This window comes from Antechinus flavipes, chromosome 2 (assembly GCF_016432865.1).
Source record: "Antechinus flavipes isolate AdamAnt ecotype Samford, QLD, Australia chromosome 2, AdamAnt_v2, whole genome shotgun sequence".
NCBI classification, from domain to species: Eukaryota; Metazoa; Chordata; class Mammalia; order Dasyuromorphia; family Dasyuridae; genus Antechinus; species Antechinus flavipes.
In genome coordinates, this window is record NC_067399.1 from 618431224 (window position 1) to 618446778 (window position 15555).

At 36.3% G+C, this 15555-nt stretch overlaps 1 protein-coding gene and 1 long non-coding RNA gene across 2 annotated transcripts in view; one reads left to right on the forward strand and one right to left on the reverse strand.

Annotated features, from left to right (window-relative positions):
• Positions 1–15555, forward strand: part of VSTM4 (V-set and transmembrane domain containing 4) — a 150051-nt gene that overhangs the window by 72146 nt on the left and 62350 nt on the right. The window contains exon 4 of the mRNA XM_051981892.1: positions 4676–4783. Within this exon, the coding sequence (XP_051837852.1) occupies positions 4676–4783 (108 nt within the window). The remainder of the gene's footprint in view (positions 1–4675; positions 4784–15555) is intronic.
• LOC127551814 (uncharacterized) lies at positions 4564–14551 on the reverse strand. The gene is made up of 2 exons (XR_007951180.1): positions 14221–14551; positions 4564–4758 (listed from the first exon to the last, which is right to left on the reverse strand). It is a non-coding gene; the product is annotated as an uncharacterized LOC127551814 (long non-coding RNA).

Consider the following 15555-nt stretch of genomic DNA (forward strand, 5'->3'; position numbering starts at 1 on the left):
CAAAACATTTAATCTCTCAGAGTTCTAATCAGTTCTCTAAGACTAGAAAGTGCCACCTTCCCCAATAGAGAAAGTATTATCACCTGGGAGTTCCCTATATCAATGAAAATACAGATCAATACAGATCTAGTTTTATCTCTGTAAGGCAATATAATTACAGCTAAACCAAGTAAAGCTTATATTGAACTCTGATAAAGAAGAAAGGAAAAACATTAAGCAACTACTATGTGCCAAGAACTTTTTAATTATACCACTTAATACTCAACAATTCTGGGAGGTGTTATTATTCCCATTTTATAGTTGAGGAAGCTAAAGCAGACAGAGCTTAAGTGATTTGTCCAGGGTTACACAGTAAGGGTGCAAAGTTGGATTTTTACTCAATTGTTTCTGACTCCAGGCCCCCAGCACTATATCACCTAGTTGATAATATTATATTAACCTATAGATCACTTTTACCACAATTTCTATCCATCCTTATGTTCTATTCTCTACAAAGAGAATCAATGTCAATAAGAGTTAAGAGCCTTTCACAGACACACAAAAAAAATCAAATGTGTATTTATTGCTTAATATTTCAAAATCAGTATTTTCAAAATTCTGGCTAATTAAAACTTGTACAATAGCAACTCATTTCTATTACTTTAAAACTCTTAGGAAAATTGTTGCGATATTAACTGTACTGATGTAGGGCCCCTTTGCCCTTTTGTCCTTGTATGGGAAGACTGAAGGCTGTTGATGGATATCTCTCTTTCTCTTTTTGTGGGGTTTAATTCACCTGGATGTGGGCTTCTAGCACAGAGAGAGCTTTGTTAGACTTTTTTTGTTGGTGAAATGTCGGAATCCTTTGGGATACTTCTCAGATATTTTACCCTGAGAGAGGTGATATTACAAGCTAGATAAGACATCTGAGAGACATGGATCTATTCATTGATATACATGGAGCTCATCCAAGCATCCATGTTATCCATTTTTAAATTTGAAATGTAAGCTATTGGCATTTTCTATATGAAGGCCACATTGTTGGAATTCTCATTCCTGAGTGACAACAAAACCCTCTCTCTCAATCTTTCCAAGTTGGCTTATGCAAGTGGTTAGAAACTGGGCTACTGCCCTTTGGTTTCAAGAATGTTTGGGTCACCATGTTATAAAGCAATCCTGAGGGAAGAAATCTTTGCCCCTTATTCTAGAACAAACATTGCTGGGCAGCAGAGATCCCCTCCCTTCCTACTGCCACTAATTTTCCTAAAGCACTTCATCTCTGTTGGAATGAAATGGGGCTGGGGTCCTATCACCTTGCCCTTCTGCCATTCATGCATGAATCCATATACAAAATTTCTAGGCCCAACATCTGCTTCAGGGAGGCCAGTGAGGAGGTGATGGGTGGATATTTTCTGCATGGCTGTTTGCAATTGTGTTTTAAAATTACATTTGTGCCCTTTGAAAATTAATGACAAAGGACAGGGTAGTAAGTGGAGTCAATGAATAAATAACAAGGTACTGAGCATTGGGGTGTGGGGGTAAGAATAGAGAAGGAGAAAGAATTATTGGTATGATGGCCAATGTAATATTCTTTAAAGTTAATTCCAAAATGAGTTTAACTACAAATTTCCATTTAAACTGGCTGTCTGGCTAGTGAAAGGCAATGCCGCTCAGACAACTCTGTGGCCTTGTTGGTTTGGAAGTTCAGGTATCTTACTAAATCCCATAGGTGTCATACAAGAGAACAAAGGTTAAGACTAAAGGGTGGATAATAATAATATCAGAATATTACTATTCTAATGCTATTTATAGTAGCAATTTATATTGGTATAACCCTTCACAGGTTTTTAGGGCATTTCACATGAATTAGCTTATCTGATATTCATAATGGCATCATGAAGGTACAATAAATGCATTCCCATCTTGAAGATTAGAAATTGAGGCCCATAAAAATTAAATGCTTTTGTGGTAAGGTCTAAGCTCTAAGAATTGCTGAATTCAGGTCTTCAGACTTCAAATTCAGTGTTCTTTCCCCTATCCCATACCGAAATCTACTACTGGGGTGGTGGTGGGTGGGACAATTGTTTGATTTCTGACTTTGTCCCTGAAACAAAAAATTGCCCCAGCTAGGAAACAGAGCCAGAACTTACGGCTGAACCCCAGAGCACTTTCTATGAATGTTCTCTGATTAATGGGCCCATCTTCTATAGTCTGGGCATAGTGACAATAGCTTAGCTATATTCTGCTCCAAAAGAGATGAACTGTTTTAGGGGAATTGGTTGGCAGCAAGAGGGGAGAATAATTCTGTTGTCCAACAATGGTTGTTCTGGGCAACGGGGTAAAGATTCCCTACCCCCCCTTTGCCTTCCTCTACCAGCATACTGTTTTATAATATGGTGGCTGAATCAGTTTCCTCTTGTGTTCACTGTTACCAGTTCCTTCCTGGCCCTAGGGTACTGAATTTCCCCTTACAATCTATACACATTGGCTTTGTCTACATGGTTCCAAAACAACTGGTTGAAATGGGGGACAATGACATCAGATTGTCTATTTGGCCTTCCTTAGTCAGGAAATCCCAGTTACTTGGACGAATTGAACCAGCTTTGTAGAGGTTTGCTTTTAACTTTATCAAATCATATTTTTTTAGAACAAAGGAAGGACTGACTGCCATTACTTACCTAGGCCAGCAAAGCTAGGGTTTAGCTCCTTCGCCTTACCCTTGAAAAGGGAGCAAACATCTCCATAGGTAATATGAGGATTCCCATGTAACCAGAATCACAGAAACGGAAAAGTTAATAAGTTTCATTCTCCTCACTGGTCAAATGAGAGTTTTGGACTACGTGACCTCTGATGTCTTTCCCATATCTAGCTCTTGTGATCCTTTTACCTTAAGTAATATAATGGAAGGCAAGAGTACAAGAAAACGGATATGTTCTTGCCTTTGCGACTTTGTGTGCCTTTGGGCAGACCCCTAGATTGAGGCAGCTCTCCAGTTTTCAGTTTCCTCATATATATAAAATGAGGAAATGGTAGCAGATGTTCCTCAAGGTCTTTTGTGAATCTAGATTTATGATCCTAAAATGCTAAAAATAGTTCGGCTTTAGAGGTAGCCTTTATCCTTTTTTGCTCTACCCAGATTAGGTTCTCTCTCCCTCCAAGCAAAAGCTAGACCAAACTCAGAGCCTCCATGATCCTTTGGTATCCACAATATATCCCTAACTTACCAGCAGACAGTCACTAAGAGGAATTTCTTGGACGTTTATTTCATCAAGATGTTATGCCCATCATTTGCATATTGCCTTGAATGACTTCAGCAGGTAAGAGGCTCCCATGTGCTTCTAGACCCTTTCCTAACCCTTTCCTAGTTATATTTTGCTCATTAGGACTGTGCTTAGAGGCTCCAGTTCTTCTCTCTGTCCTTCATCACTAGCCCATTCTTATGATACTCCCAAGTTGTATTTTGTGGCACTGCCCTGCGGGGTTACAGATTTCAACTATTTCTCAGCTTTGGGTTGCAATGAGGTCACAAAACATTCCTGTGCTATCACATCTCCGTTTTAACTTTTTGATCAGTCCTGTCAATAACAGGACAGAGGCAGACAGAGACAGAGAACAGAGACACAGAGAAATAGAGACAGAGTGAATAAAAGGGGGGAGAGAAAGAGAGAAAAAGAAAGAGAGAGGGGAGAGGGAAAGAGAAAGAGAAGGAAGAGAGGGGCGGGGAGAAGGGGTCTACACAAATAGTTCAGGGTTATGTGTTTTAAGGTGTTTATTTTTTAATAAATAGTTTATTTTTTGAGGTATTGGAGGTGTTATACTGGAGTTGAAAGCAGGAGAAACCAAACTGCCTCTGGAACTTATGGAATGATTCCCCAAGAGCATACTTCTTTGTCTCTCTAAACCCGTTTCTTAATTTTTGGGATAATAATACCTTGTAATGCTAACTCCAGGCCTGGAATCAGGAAGACATGAGTTCCAATGTGGCTTCAGACATTTACTAACTGTGTAAACCTGGGCAAAGCACATAATTCTGTTTCCTCATTAAAAAACTAAGAAAAAGGTGGCAAACCATTCCTATATCTCTACCAAGAAAACTCCAAATGAGGTCCCAAAGATTAGGATATAACTAATTAACTAAACAACAATATTTCATCTACAAATAATATAACCTTATTTTAATTATATATAACTATATAATTATCAGGAATATATATTTATATATTGTATGTTGTATATATATGTAGTATATACACACACACACATATATACACACACACAAAGAGATATGTCATGTATTTAAAATCACCCTAGATATTTCATACACATATATACACATATATACATAAACATCATAAAAAGATACACATTGATATCCTAAAAATCTTTTGGTAGTCTTTTGGTTTCAAATATATAATATCTCTGTGTATTTATGTACACAATATATACATATGTGGTAAATATATACATATATGTTGCACATGTATATGTGCACTCTGTGTAAAGTTAAAGCTAAGATATTTGTGTACAAATATGTAAATAAAATACATGTTCACATGTATACACATACAATGATACACACACTCACTCTTTTTGATGTTTCATTAGGAGCCTTTGAAGTTGAGGTTTCCCTCACTGGGAGATGGTATTACTTGGTCTCCTGAGACCTCCTCATGACCCCTTTGTGCTGTCTTTTCAGATCTCTACATGTACGCTGTACTCGTGTGCTGCATCGGGATCCTCAGTGTCCTCCTCTTCACTTTGATTATTCTCTGCCAATCTCTGCTTAACAAGAGGAAATCAAGAGGTAATGGCAAGCAAATAAGGTCTGCTGTTTGTGGGTTGGGAATGTTAGGTTTGTAAAGCCCAGGAAGGCAGCTGATGTCACTTTGTCTTTTGGGTAAAACACAATTCTATTTTAAAACCCATAATTATTTAGGAATTCTTGAAGAGCACCATGACAGGGAAGGGATGCCATGACATGTAAATGAATTCAAGTGAGTGAAGGCTATGCAAGAGCCTTCAAGAGCCATCTGGGTCCAGTGGCCAGATACAGATCAGGATGACTGGAGATGGCCCTGGATGCAGTGGGAGACCGTGGCCTTTCCAAGCTAAAATTTTTAAGAGGTCTCAATCTGACTGAACCAACTTGTATTGAGTGATTAAGGTTATGTAAGAAATGCGACAAAGAATGATCTATCTTACCTAGTCAAAAAAACCAGTACGGGAAAGGAACATGGGAGGGCATAGTAGTGCAGGAAATAGAACTTGAGGCTGAGACACTTCTTATCCCTTTGATTTCCAAAGAAAAATGTGAACATAGTTGAACACTGACCAGCTCCCCCTTTTTCAGAATTCCTGCCTTCCTTAGCTTCTCAGCCAGTCAAAAAGCATTTATTAGGAACTTGCTTTATGCTAGTCACAGTCCTTAGCACTGGAAATACTTAGAAAGGCTACTCTGCCTTTAAGATGCTCACCTGCTGGTGAAGGATAGGGAAAATGAACATGAAAATACTATTTATATACAAACTTCATTGAATATTATTGGAAAATAATGTCAAGGAAAGGCACTAGTATTAAGGAAGAGGAGGAGGAGATTGGGAAATGTCTCTCACAAGAGGTGATATTTGACATCAATCTTGAAGACCAGACTGCAGGTAAAGAAGGATATTCCAAGCATGATTGTACAGCCAATTAGAAAGCACTGAGTAAGAAGATGGAAGGCTCTGTTTGAGGAGCACTAAGAAGGCCGACATTGTTTCTGTGGCTTTACTCACTTGGGTCTATCTTTCTCTGATAGCCTCTTTCCTTCTTTTTTTGCTTCCTCATCATTATCTTCCAACTTAAGTTGGCTACCACCTTGAGTTTTGTCCTTGACCCGCTCCTCTCTATTTCATTTGATAACTTTATCTACTCCCACAGTGGAATACCACCCTTATCATGGTGGTTCTTTTTCAAGCTTTAGGATCCTCGATCCCAATTTCTTAATAAACATTTTTAGTACTTCTACCTATATGTCTTGTGGACTTCAAACTGAATATGCCCTTAAACCCTACCTTATCCCCTTCCCAGTCACCAACAATCACCACCTTTTATCTTCCTTTTAAAATAGCTCTTTTACCTGACTGATATATTTCTACTTATTTTTATCCTATTCACATTCAGAAATTCAGAATTCACTTTGTCTTCTTTCATTTACCACTAATATATAATGTCATTAAGCATCATTAATTATTGTATTAATTTTCCATTCTTTCGATCACCCTTGCCACATGAATTTCAAGTCCTTATTAATAAATTCCAGACCAATTACCTGTCCTTGTAAGGATAAGCTTGCCTTTGACACTTTTATTATTTTGCTCTTATTATACTAAGAATGCTCTTCCCTACCCACCCTTCCCTACAAAATTGTACTCATTCTTGAGGACCTAGCTTAATGCCATCATTCAAGGCCCTGATCTTATAATCAGAGCTTTCCTCCTCTAAACACATCAGCTACCTTGCTTTGCTTATCGGCCTTTATAGGAGTTAACTGGAAAGAAACTTAATAGATTACCTGGTTCAATCCACTCATTTTAAAGAAACAAATTCAGAGAGGAGACTTGCTCAAAATGATATAAAAATTATGTTAGAGGTGAGATTTGAACCCAGGTTATCTAGCTCCAAATTTATTGTGTTTTTTTTTCCTTCTTAGCATCCTACTTATGTTTTTGTATGTCTCAAAGTTTAAGGTGAGGTGTATCATTTATCCATATTTTTTGTCTCCCTTAGCATTTAGTATAGTACTCAGTTCATTAAGAGGCACCTGATATCTATTCATCAAAAAAAAATGACCAAAGAATTGTAGGATTATAGATTTAGATCTGAAAGGGATGTTGAAGATCATTTGGTCCAAGTCATTTATTTTACAAAGAAATTAATGAATAAATGAATGATTTGCACAGTGCCTAGCACATAGTATGCACTTAATGATTATTGATTGACTGATTTCCTTTCTACTTTTCTCTGATACTAAAGCTATATTATTATTATCATAGAAAGAGCTCCTAAGAGGAATGTATATCAGGCACATTTAACTCTTGACAGCTTCCAACTCTCCAAGGGGTTGTTGGAAGAGTTAGTGAGTTCTCAGCCTTGCCCAAGTATCAGACAGCCCACAAGATGATGGGTGGGGAAGCATGGATCTGCTGAGTGGCAGGGCAACTTTACCTTATCTGGGGGACTCAAAATCCAGAAATGATGTTGACAGATACACTTGACTTTTTATCTGATAGCATCAGCCCTTGAGATATTATCATCTCTGCCCCAACCTGCTCAGAATGAACCAGTTTGAAAATATACTTCAAGAATTATGCTCAAAAAGTTATCAAACAGTGCCTACCCTTTGACGCAGCAGTGTTACTACTGGGCTTATATCCCAAAGAGATCATAAAGAAGGGAAAGGGACCTGTATGTGCAAGAATGTTTGTGGCAGCCCTCTTTGTAGTGGCCAGAAACAGGAAACTGAGCGGATGCCCATCAATTGGGGAATGACTGAATAAATTGTGGTATTTGAATATTATGGAATATTATTATTCTGTAAGAAATGTCCAGCAGGATGAATACAGAGAGGCCTGGAGAGACTTACATGAACTGATGCTGATTGAAATGAGCAGGACCAGGAGATCATTATATACTTCAACAATAATACTATGTTATGATCAATTCTGATGGACCTGGCCATCCTCAGCAATGAGATGAACCAAATCAGTTCCAATAGAGCAGTAATGAACTGAACCAGCTACACCCAGCGAAAGAACTCTGGGAGATGACTAAGAACCATTACATAGAATTCCCAATCCCTCTATTTTTGCCCACCTGCATTTTTGATTTCCTTCATAGGCTAATTGTACAATATTTCAAGGTCTGATTTTTTTTTTTGTACAGCAAAATAACTGTTTAGACATGTATACTTATATTGTATTTAATTTATACTTTAACATATTTAACATGTATTGGTCAACCTGCCATCTGAGGGAGGGGATGGGGGAAGGAGGGGAAAAATTGGAACAAAAGGTTTGACAATTGTTAATGCTGTAAAATTACCCATGCATATAACTTGTAAATAAAAAGCTATAAAAAATAATAAAAAGGAAAAAAAAGAAAATATACTTCAAGCAGTAGCCATTGATCAAAAACAATTTCAACTCACTTTTCTTGGTCTAACTTCACCATGCATATGATGTGAAATTTAAGGACATTCTAGCAACTGAGTAATTTAAAAAAGTTAAGGAGTTAACTTTTAGTAGTTGTGTTGAATTGCCCAATAGAAAATAAAGATAATGCTAGAAGTCTTGTCTCATTCTATGGTACTCAATATTCTGCAATTTTCTTCCATCATAGGGACTAGAAGCAGAAGAGAACATCTATTACATTGATGTATTGCAATTCAAGTATTTTTTCAAAAAACTGACTCAATTAGGAATTTTTTTTTTTACAACTGTCAACCAAAATGAGACTCAAGGGTCATTATATTTGAGCCCTTAAGGAGAAAAATCACATCTACAAATTCTAGTGTTTAATACATGCATGGGGTTTTTTTAGTCAAAAAATGAATGAAAAAGCATTTATTAGGCACTTACTTTGTGTTCTCTCTTAATCACTAGGAATACCAGTATAAAAGTAAGATAGTATTTTCCTTCAAGGAATTGGAATTAGAATAATATACTCATTTATATTATGGTACCTAAAAAAGAATCCTTAAGTTGTCAATCCAAATCAATGGCATTTATTAAATACTTACCATATACTTCTAATAAAAAATGCAAATTCTAGGTGCTATTAATAGCATATGCAATTTAAGGAAACAAATCCTTTAAAGGCCATTTCCAGAAAGCTTTTAATTTGTGCTTGTGAGTGGAGTATTATATTGATGAAATCATGGGATGGATTCTGGTGGTGGTGTAGGTCTGAAATCATAGTACTCAAAGTGAAAGAATTAGTTCAATTGAGACCACTTGATTTCTTGATTTAAAAAAATAAAGTAAAAAATGATTTAAAAAATGCTCTAGGCTAAGGCCCAGTCACAGCTGTATGTTTGATTAATTAGGACTCAGCATACTCTCCTAAGCATTTGGAAAGCATGCTATGTTCCAAAAGTTTTTAAGATTGTACCTTTGAGTAACTTTCTCTTAAAAACACTATGTTAAATAGAGGCTTGTATTTCAATTGGCCCATCAAGATCTACTATGTGACAAGTGTGGCTTGAAAATAATGCAGTTGAATGAGAAATAATAGAAAACAATATTGTTACAATTTTTAAATAATCAGATGGATCTGGGATCTCCTGCATAAAGGTGTATTACTCTAATCATATGGAAAACAACATTTTTATATGTATAGATTGTTGCAGTATTGATCATTAGCTATAAATGAAAAGCATTAAGATCTAGGAATTTAGAACAGGTGAGCTCTAAAATTCTTCTAGTCTTGAATTGCCTATTAATAAGAAATGAGTATTTCTATTTATATACTTTTAATTCCAATATTCAATGATAAGCAGGTTGAATGGATTAAAAATGAAATAGGTGGATAAGACTCATGGAGATGCTGAAATGACTTTCAAGAGCCTTAGTGGTTGATGACACTTATTTCAAAATATTTCACTTCCTTTGCCTTAAAATTACTCACACTTATTAGCCAATATTAGGATTTGGGAGAAGGGGAAATGGTGTTTAGATGTACAAAAGCAATGAAGAGAGAGGAAAAGAAGAAGTGAGATGTTCTAGTGTAAGGTAGCATGGAGAAATGGCCCTAGCTCCATCATCTTTCTCCTTACCTTCTACCTCTTCTCCATTTACAGAGAGACTCCCACTACCCTAACTGAAATCCTCATCATCTTTTATCTAAATTGTTGTACATCTTCTAATTGGGTTCACTAAATTTCAGGCATTCCATTATTCCAATCCATCCTTTATATAAGAGACAAAATCAAAACCTTGTGTCCCAAATTTTTTTTCTCCTTCCTTTCCCCTATCTCCTAAAAGGCAAGTAATCCAATATATGTCAAACATATGCAATTCTTCTATACATATTCCACAATTATCATACTGCACAAGAAAAATAAGATCTAAAAGGAAAATAATATTATGTGTTTCTACATTTTATCTTTAACCCCAATAAAATGTAAGTGTCTTGAGATCAGGGACAGTTCACCATTTTGTCTTTGTATCCTTGGAAACTTTAAGTACTCTCTGCATGCTGGTTAGTTAGTGGAATTGGTAGTCATCTCCAGATGTGTTTGTTCTTAGAGATGCTTTTGTCTTTACCATTCCCTAGAAACAGAATGCTGCCAACAGTCTAGATTAATGTTTAACTGATTTTCTAAGAGTATGACCCAGGGTGGGGTTGAGAGCCAGGTAAGTCAGACTGGCAGGTGTCGGTAACAAATATTTGCAGAGGATGATTAGACTGAGAGATTAGTTAGACAGATAAGCACCAAGATCAGGAAACTCAGACAGAAAATGGCACCAGGACTGGTCAGATAGCCCATCGTAGTAGTCTTGATTAAGACTCCATCAATAGAAGATCGATTCCTTTATTACTGGAGCTATTGACCAATTCACTTTTTCTCTGGCACCCCAGAACATAGTATAATGCTGCGTATTTAATGTGCGTATTTAAGAAGGGCTTCTTGGTTGATTGAAATAAATAGGATGGGCAAGGAAGGTTGCAGATGGGAAGCTAAGACTGGGCACATAGAATGACAGGAAGGTGCATGCTAAAGTAGCTAGAGAAGCCAGCAGGAGCTGGGTGTAAGCTTGACACCATAGCTAAGATGGCTCCAGAGAAATGAGATGTGCTATGGAAGTGTCCCACCACCCTTTGATAGGAAATGTCTTGGCTTTTTTTCCCCGGGCAATCTGGCTTTGGACTAGTTTGCCCTACACTTAAAACAGCTCAATTAGTTGGGGTGGAGGGAAGAATTTGGATCCGTGGGTCAATGGCAGCTAGATGCACTGATAGAATGTAGGACTCAGGAAATCCTGCTTGAATTGTCCATTAGCTATGTGAACTTGAGTGATTCATTCAACTCTGGGTGTCTCAGTTTTTTCATCTTATAATATGGAAATATTAGCATCTCCTTCACTGTATTGTTGTAAAGATTAAATGAGTTCATAGAAAGCCCTTTTAAAAAACTTAACGTGCTATATAAATGTTACTTATAATAATAATTATTTTTCTTTTAGCTTAAGATTTTTCCACGTCTTGCCTTGGAAATCAATGCTATCTATCTGAGCAGATGGAGGACTCCATTAGGACCTGGATGAATAGAGACCTTATGTCTTTGTGATTGTGACCATTTAATTCATTCCTAAGAGCTTGAGTCCGTGTAATGGGACATTTTCCTGGCACCTTGAAACATTACTCACAATTTGTGAAATAGAAGAGAATCCAATTTCGATTTCATCATTGGTATTGACAAATACCAATTCCTCAGTCCATCTGCTCAGACTCTTCTTGGCAGTTCTGTCTGGACAGCCTGTGACAATGGTTGTGCCCACTCTTGGCCAAATTAACCAGCATGAGGAGAGGCCAAGGGAAGTCCAAGGCTCATTCTATAGTGCCAGCACATTTTTTCTGTAGATTCTCTTCTTTGTTGTTTTTATTCAAAAATTAGTTTAACTTATGTTTTTTTAAGATACCTTATTTTAAAGGTTATATTTGTTTTTGATTGAACATACCTGTTGATTTTCCAAGCAAAAACACACTATTCAATTCCTTCCCAGTGCAATAAAGCTGTTTGTGTTTTTTCATGAGTGCCAATAATACCAGGAACTCCTCATTATGGGTTAATGGGTTTTGTAACTATGAGTCACTGTGGAAAATATAAAATATTGTGGCCAAAAGGCCTCCATGATTTATTCTTAAAAGTTTTCCCAAGCACATTGTCTTCAATAGAAGACTTCAGTTTGGATCCTAATAAAATACAGACTTGCCCATTTATTGTGGTTGCAGCCATCCCATGCAAAAATATTTCAGCTTTTCATCTTTTTCCCTATTTGTGGTAGGATGGGAATTCAGCAAATAGGAGGGCTAACAATTTTTTATGTAAAACATTTCCATATTAGTCACTTTTAAACAAGAAGACTTGAATAAAAGAAAAAAGTGAAAGAAAGGTGAAAAAAATAGCATGCTTCAGTCTGCATTCTAATATCAGTTCTTTCTCATATCTCAATAACAGTGGATGGTGTGCTTCATCATTAGTCCTTTGGAATTTTCTTGGATCATGTATTTCTCAGAATAGCTAAGTCATTCACAGTTCTTCCTCAAACAGTATTACTGTTACTGTGTGTAAAGTTTTCCTGATTCTGTTCACTTCACTATGCATCAGTTCATGCAAGCCTTGCAAGGTTTTTCTAAAATCATCCTGCTTGTCATTTCTTATAGCATAATAATATTCCATTGCAAGCATATGTCACAGCTTGTTTAAACATTCCCCAATGGATGGGCCATAAAAAGCGGTGCTATAGATATTTTCTAATAGTTTCTAAGCCTTATGTCTCAATGTTGGATAAGGACTCAAGTCCCTTAGCCAAGAGGTATTTTATTGCAATGGTTGGCTGTTAAGAGCATCAGGAGAAACTTAAAGACTCAAAGATACCTGGAGGGTGGCAATTTTACTTTTCATAGTCAGTATTTAGATATAGTTAGGGTAGGAAGAATACTGACATTTAGATCATTTTGTTAGTGCTTCTGCTGGAGAAATGGAGTGACAAATAATAGATAACTTGATCATTTAAGAGGTATTTAATAAGCATATTGTGTACCTAGTTCTAGGGATTTAAGCAGAAAAATGAGAATGATCCCTTCCCCCAAGGAGCAGTTTTTTATAAGATGAGTCCTTTTGAAGGTTATTCATATTCTGCTGTGAAATGTAGCTCTTGGAAGGAACATGTTTATTTTTCTTCTTTGTTTTAGACCTGTGGATTCATGGACATAGAATCCCATGGAAATTCCATTACTGATGATTTAACCTAGCAAATTCTCTATATTTTTCTACTGTTATTGAGTTGCCTGAGGAGAAACTAAGAGGTCAAAGGACTTATATTCACTGGCATGGCATGCCACTGAGATGGCCAGAAGGAATGTTTTAACTGTATTGTGCAAGTATACATATATACATATATGCCTATATATTTAGATATGTATATATATATATATATATACACATGCATGTATATATATATATATAAATGTAGATGTATATTATATTTCTAATACAGGCTTTGTTTCTGAATTGATTTCAGTGCAATTGAATCCTCCTTTTAGGTGATCTTAATGACTGAATATTGATGAATATTGATTGTTAATCAGTCAGCCAAGAAGTTAATCTAATTGACTTTATTAAGCTGTTCATATTAAGCTGTTTTTCAGTCCTGACTCATTCAGTTTTCATGACTCCATTTAGTTTTAATTTTAGTTTTTTTTTGGCTGAAATACTGGAGTAGTTTGCCATTTTCTTCTTCGATTCATTTTGCAGATGAGAATATTGAGGTAAATAGGGGTAAGTGACTTTCCCAGAGTCACACAGCTAGTATATGAGGCCAAATTTGAAGTCAGGAAGATAAGTATTCCTGAATTCAGGCCTGACACTCTATCCACTGTACAACCTAACTGGTCCCAAGGGATTTATTCAAAGGAACATATAATTTGCTACTTTTTACTGTAAAGAGAAAGTCAAATTGGGTCTCTGATCTAAGCAAGTAAGATAAAAGAAGTCCATTGTTTCTACTGGCTTCTGTACTTTGCTTCATTGCCCAGATTTAATTTTGGAGTCAATCGTTCTAAGTTGTCAAGATTTTCTTGAAGTCTAATGCCAACTATCCCTCCCAATTTCATATGAATTTTGTGTAGGCAAACAATTTTAATAATGATACCATTCATGCTTTTATTCACATCATTAATAAAATTAACAACTTCTTATTGTTTATGTTTTTAGAAGAAAGAATCATGAGTTTAGAATTTGGAAGGGGTTTTTAGAAATCACCTCATCACAGAAACAAGAGTCACAAAATCTCAAAGACAGGAAGGAACTCAGAACCATCTACTCTAACTCTGATTTGTATAAGAATACCTATTAAAATATTTTCAACAAGTTGTCATTCAGCCTCTGTTTAAACATATTAGTCATGGGAAGCCTATTTTATCCTAAAACAATTTGTTCCACTTTTCAATGGCTCTCGATAATAAAAAAATCCTTACCTTGAATGTAATTTTATTTCTTAATCTCTGTTTGTTGCTACTATCTTCCCACTAGAGTCATACAGGCTAATTCACTTCCATATGACAGCCTTTAAAATATTTGAAGAGAGCAATAATCTTTCCAATAAGGCTTTTCTTCTCCAGATTAAACACATCTTATTCTTTGATCCATCATCTCATGGTATAGCATTGAGGTCTTAGACATTCTGGACATTTCCCTTTCCATTCTTCTTTCTCAATTTTCTTCCTAAAATTGAATTGAACACCATATTTCGATAAAAATCTGAGTAGGACAGAGCCCAGAAGGACTACTCCCTCACATTCTATATACCCAAAACCCTTCTTAATTATGGTTGTATTACATTAAATTATAGTTACTATGTATTGTTGAATCTAATTGAGATTGAGATATTCATCATGACATTCTCATCTTTCACCAGGTATGGTTCAACCACTTTTCTTTCTTTTTTTTAAATAACTTTTTATTGATAGAACGCATGCCAGGGTAATTTTTTACAGCATTATCCCTTGCATTCACTTCTGTTCCGATTTTTCCCCTCCCTCCCTCCACCCCTTCCCCCAGATGGCAAGCAGTCCTTTACATGTTGAATGGGTTGCAGTATATCCTAGATACAATATATGTGTGCAGAACCGAACAGTTTTCTTGTTGCACAGGGAGAATTGGATTCAGAAGGTATAAATAACCCGGGAAGAAAAACAAAAATGCAAGCAGTTTATATTCTTTTCCCAGTGTTCTTTCTCTGGGTGTAGCTGCTTCTGTCCATCTTTGATCAATTAAGGCTCTCTTTATCGAAGAGATCCACTTCCATCAGAATACATCCTCAAACAGTATCGTTGTTGAGGTATATAATGATCTCCTGGTTCTGCTCATTTCACTCAGCATCAGTTCATGTAAGTCTCGCCAGTCCTCTCTGTATTCATCCTGCTGGTCATTCCTTACAGAACAATAATATTCCATAACATTCATATACCACAATTTACTCAACCATTCTCCAATTGATGGACATCCTTTCATTTTCCAGCTTCTAGCCACTACAAACAGGGCTGCCACAAACATTTTGGCACATACAGGTCCCTTTCCTTTCTTTAGTATCTCTTTGGGGTATAAGCCCAGTAGAAACACTACTGGATCAAAGGGTATGCACAGTTTGATAACTTTTTGAGCATAGTTCCAAATTGCTCTCCAGAATGGCTGGATGTTCAACCACTTTTCTCATTCCTCCTATTTGTTTAGTTGATTATTCAATCCAACTGTGTATGTTCAATTGTTTTCAATCATTTTCAATTATTCATGATCGTATTTGGGGTTTTCTT